The sequence below is a fragment of the Astatotilapia calliptera genome, chromosome 12, assembly GCF_964374335.1.
Source record: "Astatotilapia calliptera chromosome 12, fAstCal68.1, whole genome shotgun sequence".
Classification (NCBI taxonomy): domain Eukaryota; kingdom Metazoa; phylum Chordata; class Actinopteri; order Cichliformes; family Cichlidae; genus Astatotilapia; species Astatotilapia calliptera.
The window spans coordinates 23997627-24010447 of NC_137433.1; the positions used below are offsets into that span (position 1 = coordinate 23997627).

A 12821-nucleotide genomic window follows, 5' to 3' on the forward strand; every position below is an offset into this window, starting at 1 on the left:
GCTTCTATATACTCTGTTATTGAAGCTAAGTGAGCCCTGATTCTCCTCTCAGACAAAGCTCTTTACCAGGCTTACACTTCAGCCTGCCCCATTTCATCAGCTCGCTGAAGCATTTTGGCTTAAGGGCTCAGCGATGAGTAATAGCATATGGTGGAATTTGTTCTGAAAAATGGGAATTGGTCATTTGTGCAAAACAGGACTGAGATTTGTATCCCATAAATGAAGGCAGTTTATGCAAAGCCGAGCAGATCGGGTCTTCACATAATGTGTGTTGATCCAGCTGATTCCAGTATTTCCACCAGTGCTGATGCCACTGTCGCTTGAGATATGAAGTGCGTATGTTTTATATCACCCCCTAATTTATGACTTAAACATCAGTCTAAACAACAATAGATTAATGGGTAAGATGAAGAAGCCTGCTGGCTTTAAACAGTGCAGTTACAGTCTGACTAATGAAGCTGCCGACTGATGGCAGGAAACTGTCTGCTCAACAGGAACAACACTGAATGTAAGCCGAGTAGCATCAAATCTGATTTTCTCCTTTTCTTTTATGACATGAAGCAATCGGTGTAACTCAGACATACTGTCTGTGAAATTATAGTAGCACATTAAAAAACAAAAAATGCTCATGGGAAACTCTGCATTCATATGAAAAACTGCAAAGACCCTTGCTGCATTAATAGAAATTAAGAGTATAAGTAGCAGCCAAGTGCTGCTATTCAAATGCACTTCATTAACTGAATGATTACTTCAAGTAAAACTCATTCGAGACATTCTCAGGAGGGGACATCCCAGAAAATTCACCCCAAGGTCAGGTCGTGCAGTGCTCAGAGAAACTCAGACTCTATAGAACTCAGTTAGCATGTTAAATGCTAAAGTTCGCAACAGTACATTTAGATAACAACTGAACAAGTGTGGCTAGGTGGATTCTTAGGAGAAAGTCTCTTCTTTCTAACAACAAGGCAGCACAGCTTAGGTGTTCAAAATTATATCTGTCCAAAAAATAAGACTTTTGGAACAATGTGCTTTGGACAGTCAAAGTCAAAGTGGACCGAATTTCAGCACAAACTGTGATGCATGGTAGTATACTCATATGGAAACGATATATATAAATCTTATAAAGTTTGTATCTGTCTTGTGTGAAACTTGTATGAAAAGCATACAAGAGTGAAAACAGATATAAGATCCCTTGAAAAATTCTAGAAATTAAACTTGTATGTTTTCGATACTTAATAAAACAATATATGAAAGTAATGAGAAAGTGGCCACTTTCATGAGTAAATCATATAAGCCTTATATGATTCACTATATGAAGTAGGCCACATCTTATGCAAGTGTTTTATAAGTTTTTACTATTTCTTTTCCATATGGGTAGGGTTGATGATATGGGCTTAATTTGTAGCCACAGGACCTCTACATTTGCAGCTGTTGAGCCGACCATAAACCCCTTTGCACACTAAAGATTTCTAGATTCAAATGTGAGGCTGTCTATCAAACAACTTGGATCAATATGACAATGATCCCAAGCAACTGCAACAGACTGTTTGAAAAAGGAATGATTCGAGGCGTTGCAATGGTCCAGTCAAAGTCTGGACCTCAAACCGACTGCAATGCTGTGATGGGACCTTAAGAGAGCTGCGCATAAACAAATACCTGTGATGTGAGAGACTTATAGAACAGACATATAGAAAATTATTACTTCATATTATTGTTGCAAAAGGTGGTTCTACAAGCTACTGCTTATTTTTTCAGATGATAGCATAGAGTGAACTTATTCATATTACTGTCACAAAGGGCCTCGGGAGGTTTGTATAGTTCTACAAATATGCATGTAAATGAAAAGGAGTACATTTTTTACAGACCTGCCTATAGGGAGACTAATGACCTGCCATCGTAACATTTTATTTTCAATTACAGTATTTTTATAAACACAAACCAACCTTTAACTTATGTGTTTTTCTGTGTTAGTGGCAGAGTAGCCAAGGAAGTGATAGAAGCCAGCTCCAAAATTCAGAGAGAGCCACCAGAAGTGCGCAGGTAAGGACATCTGAGAAATTACCTGAAGTCACACTATTTCATATAAAACATAAAATAAGGACAATTTCATCTATTGTTCTGCAGATATGAATACCAGAGTGCACATGGTGGTGTTATGTAAGGGTGTTAAAAAATGTATGACGTTCATGTTTTTCAGAGCTCAGTTTGGTCAGAGTCGAAGTTTTAACTCTCTGAGCCATAAAAATCTCATCATGAACATGGAACCTTTGGTACCTGCACTGCCCTCCACCAACGAATACGAAGAGACGGCCGTAGACAGTGGTAGGAGGATACTGCTTACTACAGACCCAAATACACACAACAGACATGCACTCATGCCCACATTTGTGAAGTCACATGGGATCTTCCTTGTGTAGGAAGAAATCCATGCACAAAACTCAGAGAGAGAGAGCTTTAATTGAGCAGCTGATGCTCCCATCTCGCCATCAATCCTGTCTCCCTGGTGACCAATTGCGACATACTAAAAATACCCTCTCATGATCCCCCCTAAGGATCCCACTATAATTCTGACTGTCAGTTTTTCCATGTGTCTGCACCTTTGTGTGTTTTTGCAGACTAAGATTCCATTTTTCCTACTCAGACATAAAAGGCTGATGGGGTGTAGATGTCACCCTGCCGGGCAGGCTGCACATACACAGAAGTTTTTAAATGAAAACTGATACCATAGATGCATCTACAAATAATCTTAGTAACCTCCACCTCAAGGTCAGAGGTCAAGTTTTCTTAAAATCTTATGAATGCGATAACTCGAGAAGAAAGTGACCTAGGATTTTCAAATGGATAAAATAGGTGCATCGGCTAAATATCTAGGATGAGTTTGAATCGCGGTGTTCAAGTTTTTGAAAATCTCCTTTGATCTCAATCTCATTTCTCACAGCATTTTCTTTGTGTACTTCACACATTACAATAACCTGTTTTCATGTTTTCAAACCACGGATAGTGCCTGAGTCCTGTCTTCACTTAGCTGCTGTTGATTAGAGGATTAAAACTCTTGGTCAAAACACTGTTGTGGATGAAGAACGATTTGATGCTCATTTTACCCTCAGTTAAAATTATATCCATCCAGCCAGGCACGTCTCTTCCATCGCCTCAGAGCTTCTCCTCTCCTTCAGTCAGTATTTTTCACCTCTCCTGTCCTCACCTTTAATCCACCTGAACCACATTCGTTAGGTTCTCAAACATGTACAGTGCAGTCATGCTGTTGCACCATCACTGTCTACAAATTATTTATAGACTTCATCGCTTTCTCTCATGCCTTTTTTTGACAGATTTTAAGGTCACTCCGTCGTTTTATCCACCTCTATTCTTCTTTGTTGCTTGTCTCTGTTTTTCACTCATCTCCCTTCATCCCATTTACAGGAAAATCAATTCTTTCTTGGCTCGGGGTCAAAGACCTGCAGTAGAAACCATCTCGGCTGTCTCAGCTGGTTTGGGCGGGACAGTAGGCCAAATAAAGGGCCTTGTACAGGATACAGGCTGAGTAAATAACATAAGATTAAATTTGAAAATGCCTTGTTTTCTTCTGCAGTTCCTGCCTTTCCCTCTGGTAATAAGATATTAAGTGATATAGTTGTAAATTATTTTAAAACATTAGAGGTTTAACAGTAAATATAATAAACTGAAGAGTTTACAAGAAAAAAGACATTTTAAAAAGAGATGAAGACATAGATTGTTCAAATTAAGATTTTTAAATATTCATGTATTGTCAGACTCACAATATGCATGAAAAATGTAGAAAGAGAATTTGAGAGAGCACTTCTTAACACAGGCGTCTTAATGCGAAGCAGGTACGCACATGAGCCCGTGCTGTAGTCCTCCTCCCACAAGTTTCCAACATTGCATATGGGAGTTTATAGAAGCTTTTTTTCCTCACTGACAAAAAAAAGATGCTGAGTAGAGCTAAGTTTAAATGTCAATTTATTATTAAAAATGAATTACATTCAAATTTCAACTTCACCATTTGCATGCGAGTTTTCGATGGTATCATATTTGCTGCATCTGGCTTTTTTTTATTTTTTTATTTATTGCTTTAAATATTTGTTTTGCCATTTATTTAGGTTTTTTGTGCTAATGTTGTGGAGCTATAAAAAACTCATCAAAATTAATTCAATTCAATTCCATTAAATTTTATTTCAAAAGCACCAAATCACAACAACAATTGCCTCATGGTGCTTTATGTTGAAAGTCAAGACTCTACAATAATACAAAGAAAACATGTGACAGGAAGCCAGTATAGGAAATATGCTCTGTCTTGCACCTGGCATTAAGGAGTTAATAAGTAAAATTTTTTAGATAATAACCTGAAATGTGACTAATCGATGGCAGGAAAAAAAAAGGAGAAAGAAAACAAGCTTCCATGGGAGTCAGATGAGAGTTATGTGATTTGAGAGTTTAATTACGTTGCATGTTTTCACCCAACCGATGTGATTGGACGACACATCACTGTTTCATGAGCTGATTCTGCTAAGGTGGCTGACGCAAGGACTTTAAGATAAAGTGTCCTCAAGATGGTTTAGGGTCACAGTCTATATTCAGAGCACTAATCTCAGCCTTTACAGGGGAAACAGGAAGCTGACCCAAGGTCATAGCTGACCTTGTTCTGTTTGTACAGTTTGCTCCCTACTTATCTACCACAATCCAAACGCATACACTCTGGCTATGTTTTCTCTAGGAACATCATTAATGGATGTTTTATAGCCATCAGGCTTCATATTTCCGCCTCACAATCCATGTTTTTGCAGCAGTTAATGCAGCATGTGATCCAACAAAATCTTTCATTTTCAGTCTCACAGCGAGGCGAGTATTGTAGTGAATAAAGTTGGATTGTACCCAGTTTGCTGTAGAATTGGAATTAGGTTTATTTTATTGGTGGAAAGACTCAGATAAAGACAGGGTTGCAGAGAGGAAAAGAAAATGATCCCCCATCCCGTCCTGAGTCAGGCCTGTCCCCCTGTAATCAGTTAGATTAGCTGCCCCTTTGCCACCAGGACCACCTGGTTATATTTAGAAATTGCAGCTTTGGGCCTGATCCTCCTCTAATGCCCCCTCCACTCTTTGTTACCATCGCTGACATTCACAGGAGGGCCCACCATGTCTGTGCATAAGCGAGAGAGAGAGAGAGAGAGAGAGAATGTCTCTGGTGCATTGGTGTGTCTCTCACCATCTCTATAAGTGTTTGTGTATAGGCGTGCGTGTGTTGGAGCTCAGCTGGCAGCCCAGTCAGTCAGGGTCTTTGTGCAGACAGCTGGTCCGGCTTTTGTCATCAAACTGAATGATGGAGCTTCTAGGGCACAGAAACAGCAGTGATGTTGGAGGCAGCCTCGTGCAGGGTAGTTTGGAACTGGGCGACGGTCCCGGTGTCGACAACACCCAGAATTACGGGAGCAAAATAGGGGGACTCGAACTCGACATGACACCAGAGAGGCTGCGGGAAGAAGGGATGAAGCAGAGAGAGGTTGGAGCTCTTGAAGTATTCCACCCAGGAGAGGCTGAAGATGAGCAAGACTCATCGATAGTAGTGGCTGAGGCCTTGAGGTGCCAGGTGAAGATAACAACCAGGCGAAGCCTCCACCTACGTATAGCCAATCACACAAGACGGGATGTCTATGTGCGACTGGTGGGCAATGGGGGTCGCATCGCTGGATTCAGTACTGGACCTCAGAGAAATATACTGGAAGAGAGTAAGCCAAGTGGAAAAGGTCACTGTGTGAAGTTTCTTTTAGCTCCTAATAAATGTATCCTTTGACATTTTTTCCCACAGTCTAACCAGGAGGTAACGCCTTTTAAATTTGTGAGCCTGGTAGCTCAGCAGTTAGTTGCCAGGTCTGTTGTGGCAACCGCCTGATGCAAACTGTGAATGTAAGCTGCCAAACATGGGACTCTCAAGAGGCTGCTTTAATAGAAGTGTGCATGTGTGCATAGTTTAAGTATTACTCATGTTATGCGGACTTGATTTTGTCCCCATAACATTAAACATCTGGGTACCCAGAAGTAAATCATGAAATAGGGTTAGAATTAGGTCAGGTTGAAGTTAGGGTTATTGTTGAAGATCTAGTGGTACGATTAAATCTTCAGCTGCTCTTCACACCACTAGAAATACTAAATGTGGCTCGTGTGAAAAGTGTGCTGGATGGAGCGCGTGGGAGGCAGCATATATGACACCCACTCGTTAGCTGTAAATTTACAGATCATTACCTGCTCTCTTCTTACATCCGCGCAATGTGATGTCACAGGGGCTCTGTGCATCCTGAGGACCTGACTGGTTAAAGACTGGACATTTGCATCTGACATTTACTTCTGCTGGATCATATCTGCTAAAGTTTAGCACCCTGCTCTGCATATTTACAACCTTAAATGAAATGATGATTAAGCAGATGGGTCAAGATAAGGCACTTTAAATATTTGATTAGTAGATTTGGGAATAAGTTTAAATGAATTAAATGATTAAGTTAAATTAGTAAATAGTGAAGGATTAACAAAAGCACAAGTACTGATTTTTTTTTAATGATAATGCTTAATAGTTTTAGTTTTACTCCACCTATCTTTATCCCACTGGCTAAAATATCCTTTGAGCTTCATCAGTGATCCTATAAACAATTGACATGCAGATGAAAGACAAAGCAATTCCCTCATTTACAGACACAGTGAGAAAGAATTATTGCTAACCTATTATATTTCAGCACTTTTGATGCCAAAAGATGTATTCTCATCATGAAAGACTGCAATCAGTTATGCACTTATGTGCGTTTAGCTGACTTAACAAAGTTATATCACTTTCACAAATCGGCGATGATTTTGGTTGAAAAGTAGATTTTATAATTCGACTGATGAAGCTGTAATCCTTCAAACAGCTCAAAAATTGAGCTTAAAAGTTAAAAAAAAAAGAGCTGGGCACACAGTTAATGGAGTTGATAGCTGATTTATTTCTGAACAATCATAGAGACAAATTTACTTTTGAAGTGTTTGAGTGCTAAAGATGAGGTTACATGACAAAGATGAATCGGTCTCTCGGCACTTGCATAACAAGGGAAACCGCTGCTCTGAGTACTAGTGTGTGTGTGCGTGTTTGCATAGGCACGAGGATGATGTGCATCACCTCATCTATGGAGAGGCTTTCATGTGAGCTAACAGGACAGACTGGATCATAAATGGGAAATAGCAGCAGCAGCTGCAGCAGCAGTGATGTGTTTAGTTAAGTCAGACAGAACTCAGGATTTCTTCTTTGTAAATTTACAAAATAATTTTTACTCCTAATCTCAGGCTTAGCTGGTCATGATGTGAACTCGACAGTCTCTGCTGCATAGATTTCTAATACGTTACAGTGCAAACAGGATACAGGTACCATTTTAATGTTAGTCAGCTTTCAGTGTGTCATAAAATCAAACATCCAACTGTAATGGACACACTGCCACACTTATGAAGGATAGATTTAATAATAAGCAATGCACCTGAGGCAGTCATATGCTGCCGTGTGGCTATCAAGATTAGGACCCAATATGCAGGACTTGGAAGCAACACTGAACTCAAAATACAGCTTTACTGCTGGACTCACAGGAATCAAACTAACAAAAGAACCTAAGCTGAGCAGATACCAGGAATTTACTAACTAGAAAACTGTACTGGAGACACATAACACATGGGATGCAAAAAAAGAGTAAGGGATGATGCAACAAAGAAAAATGACGAGGGAGGGGAAGCAAACGCAACACAAGTCACAGAAAACAATAACTATCACAATAAAACAGGAAGGTATGACTGAAAGAGAACGGAGGGTTAGCTTTACATAGAGTGGGACTCTGTTCTGATTCATAATTTTACATATAATGTTGTATGTACCGTGTGCCAAGCAGTTCTGCCTTGGTTGCTTTTGAGTCCTTTCTTTTTGTCCTCCCCACTTAGCTACTTAGCTACTTTTTAAAAACACGATTTACAACCTGAAGAGGTGATAAAGCGATAGATCTTTCAGCCCAATTCTACTTTTTCTGCATAATCCATCATACATGTAATGTAATCAAATGAAAAAGTCTCTTTTTAAAACTTGTTTTATTAGTTTTAACCTTTTAACTTTATGCATCAAGCAAAAATTGAATTATATGCAACAGTCTCAGACTGGAAGAAATTTGTTTAACATTTAAACTTATTTTCTGCACATTCCAGCACATAAAATAAAATCTTTTTTTGTGTTTACACTCGGTCTTTCAAATAGATGCAAGTAAAACACAGCAGAAAATAAATAAAATCAAAAACTATCGGTCCTGTTGCTCTATTTTCACCTGTAAAGCAGGAGTGAGGTAGGCGGAGGTTTACCCTGGTGTGCCACAGCGGTCAGTTGAAGAATCCGCGAGTTTCTCTGTGAATTTCCCATTACGTAGTAGCACACTCGGTGCTTGCTTGGAAGTTTAGGGGTTTTTGTTTGATGTAAAAATACGTTTTCTTCCCACGCACAACGGACATTAATGTTTTCATCACTTTTTACGGAATCAAACTTAAAGTAAGGTCAGTACTTCCACGCTTTAAACGCTGCATGCTCATACTCTCTCCTGCACTCGATATATGATCCATTGTTGATCTGCACACACCTGTTGCCACGAACGTCGCACTCGCTTACGTCACTGTCATGAGACATTCTCGCAAAAAAATCACGGTTTTAGTAACACGCGTTCTTACGGGAAAGTAACGGTAATCTAATTACCGTTTTTGCAATAGTAACCCCTTACTTTACTCGTTATTTGAAAAGGGTAATCGGATTACAGTAACGCGCCCATCTCTGGTAATGACAACACATTTGTGGAAAGGGAATAATCAAAAATCAAGTCCAGTGCAGAATTTCAGTAAAGGAACAAACTGCAATAATTACAACTGAGTTTTGTTTTCTTTTGCTGCAAGCATCATCGTCGTCGTCGTCGTCCCCATCACTGTGTTGTTTTTCTTCTGCTGCAGCTTCCATGTTTTTATTCCTCCCCCCTTTTTTCCCTCCCTGAGTTCACACACTTGTTGACTTTTTGCCTGCTGTGTTTCCATGGTAGCAGTCACCACTCACTCTTCAGCACTCCTTTGCCCTTTCTTTCTTTTTTTATTTTATTTTTTTTATCAATTTATAATTGAATCGGGAGCACGGTAACTCATTAGTCACTCTGACACTGAGTTTCTGTATCTGATATTATTCCACTTTCAATCAATGGATCATAAAAACATTGCAGATGTAATGTTTGTCATGTATTCTCATCAGGTTTTGACCCTTCTTTCTCAGTTTGTGAGGCTACATGTTTTCAGCTGTGTTTGTAATGAACATGAGTCTGTGTTCCTGTCTAGCTATCTTTGTGAGGACCGGAATCTGCATTCTACTATACTTGTAAGAACCGACAGTCACTTGTGAGGACACACTCACCGGTCCTCAAAAGTTTGAAGGCCTTTTTGAGGCCTAAATGTGGTTTTAGTGTCAGGGTTACAATTAGGTTATGGTTAGGTTTAGGGTAAGGGTTAGGCATTCATTTTTAAAGGTTAGGGTTAGGGTAAGGGGCTAGGGAAACCATTATGTCAATGAAGGTCCTCACTAAGATAGCTGAATGGGCTTGTGTGTGTGTGTGTGTGTGTGTGTGTGTGTGTGTGTGTGTGTGTGTGTGTGTGTGTGTGTGTGTGTGTGTGTGTGTGTTGGAGACCAAAAATTTGAGGTTTACTATGCTTGTGCCACAAGACAGCAAGATGGATTATGGATTACAGGTGTAGACTGAGTCATATGTCACTGAACATTTACCTCCCAGCTCATACTTAATCCACAGCAGGAAGACAGCTAGGCTTATTTTTAACACTCACTTACACACATGCGCGCACACCTACACACACACACATTATATATTTCCATTTATCAACAAATGTGTGTGTATTTAGGCATTAATCTCTCGCACCTCATCAATCTCAAAGAGTAATATGTAACTGCACACCAGAGTATTATTTTGCTAGCTGAAATTTGTACACACCAACAGAATCAGGAGGTCTTCATCGCTGCATCAACTGTTGCTCACACTCACAGAGGTGTTGTCAGCTGCTCACATCACTGCACCAAACGCAGTGACTTATATCTATGCTATGCACTTGCAGCGTAGCATTATTATGGTTTCACCAAATTGTGTGTTGATGCCACAGTTGGGTATTTATTTATTACTCGGTTGCTGTTTTTCCAAGTCTGAAGCTTTATCCTTACGTGAGCGAATAACGCCATCTTGTGGTCAATGTAGTCAACAGCAACACACACAAAAAAGGCAAAGCTGAGAGGTCTCCATTCCCAGCTGCATACAAAGTAATATTGATTTTTGCAGGCCGATTACATCCTGCACAGTGTGCTAATACTAAGAAAAAGTCAAGCAAGTGGTGATAAAGGCAGAGCTCTCGATATATGTTTAGACTAAAACTATTATATTCTTTATTCAAATAATCTGCTTTTAAAACATCAAGCTTTGCAAAGTGTGAAATTGTTCATATTTACATTAAAGAGAGATCACATTGGAGAGCAAAATAATCTTCTGTCTTTTAGTTACAAACTCTAAATGTGCTTTTTGTAGCTCCGCTGTGAACTGTGCAACACACAACGCTGAAAATGCACTTTTTAAAAAAGTATCGAAGTCTGCTCATCATCTGTTCTGTAAATAAAAGGTGAAATAATTATGAATGTTTATTAAAAACAAAGATATTTTGACTTCTGTTTCCCCCTCACCAGGTGTTGCTGCTGTGAAGGACTCGGTCCCCTTGTCTCCCCTCAAATCTTCAGCTGGGTCTGCAGATGCAGAGCAGCAAAGTACTGAAGCAGGAAACTCTGCTTCGGGCAATGACTTGCAGCCTCGTGTTTCCATGGAAACCTCAAATCTCCGACCTCAGACGCCCAAAGCTGAACATGAATTGGAGGAAGACGATGAGGCCAGCGGCACACTGACCATTTCTGAGCTTACTTACAGGTCAATAAATCTTTATAATAAACTGTCAAAAGCAGCTTTTTTTAATTATAAAAGCCTCAACAGCTGCTTTCGGCTGAATGATCATTTTCTGGCTCATGTGTTCGGTGTAAACAGTAAAGATGGTTGTGTTTTTGATGGATGCAGTTGCCGGTTTTTGGAAAGAAAACTCCAAATTCAACCCATTTTCTCTAGCAAAGGACAAATTTTAGAGTTTTTAACATTTTAGGAGCAAAAGGTATCTCTCAGGCATAAGTGAGATTCAGGACATTCAGCAGACACTGAATCTGAACATTAGTAACATTCATTGGGTGAACTCAGGCTCAGGTTTGCTTATTCTCTCTCTTCTCCAGTCCCTGTGCCAGCATGCTTCCCACCCCAGTGGACGACAGCCAGGGAGGAGTCGACTTGCTCTTCTCCTCTCCAGTTCAAAGCCCCGCCAGGTTGCTTAGGGAGCTCCATGCTGATCCTGACATCCAGGCCCAGCTGGAGGCCGAGAGGGAGCGAGACAGGGCCTATGAGCGCACCCGCCTGGCCGCGAGAAGTCGAATGAGCGGAGTCCTGACCAGCAGTCTGCGCCTGCTGTCATCCAATGACAGAGTCAATGCTTGCGTGTTGAGCGTGGCCCGCTTTGTCGCTGTGGTAATGGGGGTCCTGCTCGTCACCGTGCCCACACTGCTGCTGCTGCTGGAGTCAGATATTGACGTGTCCTTCCTCCATGAGATCCGGCAGACACCGGAGTTTGAGCAGTTTCACTACGAGTATTACTGCCCGCTCCGACGCTGGATCCTGTGTAAGATCAGCATGGCCATGGAGAACCTGTGGTCAGACTGAGAAGGGAAAAGACATTCAGAAAAAGAGCAGAGAGAAGAGGCACTGTGAGGAAAACAAATACGTCCAAGTGTATGTCTTAACATGTGATTTAATCTTATATTTAATCTAGTATTCAGCCAAAACACCAGTCTGCCAAAGAGATGAAATGAGACTGTAGTTTATTGGCTCACAAAATTCTTGTTGGATGTTTCATTCAAAAAATCAATTACATTTCTGTCAGGATCCCTAAAATGAGTTAAAAACACTGGGACAAGAGCATTTGTTTCACCTCTTTGGCTGCGTAATTTGCTGCTTGGAAGAGAGAAATACGATTTTAATAGTAGCATTTAGTCACTTGTTAAGATAAACACTTCAGATAGTGATGAAGTGAAAAGATAGAGGACAGTAATGCTCAAGGAGGAACTTGTGGAAAGGGATGTAATGGACATAGAAAAAGTCCCAAAAAGAAGAAATTTGAATGGCTGTTCACTCCTGATGCTGATAAGTTGATTCGGAGACTCTCCACAAACCTTTCTGATTGGTTCCTGTCCTTGGAGCACCTGATTGGTAACAGAGCCTGTCAGTCATGACGGAGTGGGTGGACGCAGAAAGCTATGATTGATTAGTCACTGAACAACAACATCCACAGTCAGAGGTACATTATATAAATATATACATATATATTTAAAAAAAACAAAACAAGAGATATTGATAATAATGCCAATTAAAAAAACTTGTTTTTAACATTTTGTACATTTTTATGTGATCAGATCTTTCAGGAATTTTTCAGTCAGAGGATCTACTTTGAGCTTATTTTCAAATTAATAGTTTACAAAAGATTACAAAAAAAAGCGAATTTGCTGAGATTTATCAGGGTGTGAGTGTTGAGAAACTATTTTTTAGGACTACCACCAACAGTTGTTGGCTTGGTAGCACCCTGGCTTTTTCCTACAGAGGCTATAGCACAAATCTTTTACACAGATCACTGATTACAACTGTTTCAGA

At 40.1% G+C, this 12821-nt stretch overlaps 1 protein-coding gene across 2 annotated transcripts in view; it reads left to right on the forward strand.

Annotated features, from left to right (window-relative positions):
* The window catches only part of frmd3 (FERM domain containing 3), a 56327-nt gene extending 43946 nt beyond the window's left edge, over positions 1-12381 (forward strand). For both annotated transcript variants that reach the window (XM_026186563.2, XM_026186565.2), the window contains exons 12-15: positions 1969-2037; positions 2195-2319; positions 10772-11006; positions 11357-12381. In XM_026186563.2, the coding sequence (XP_026042348.2) occupies positions 1969-2037; positions 2195-2319; positions 10772-11006; positions 11357-11837 (910 nt within the window). In that variant the 3' untranslated portion in view covers positions 11838-12381. The remainder of the gene's footprint in view (positions 1-1968; positions 2038-2194; positions 2320-10771; positions 11007-11356) is intronic.
* The last annotated feature ends 440 nt before the right edge of the window (positions 12382-12821 follow it).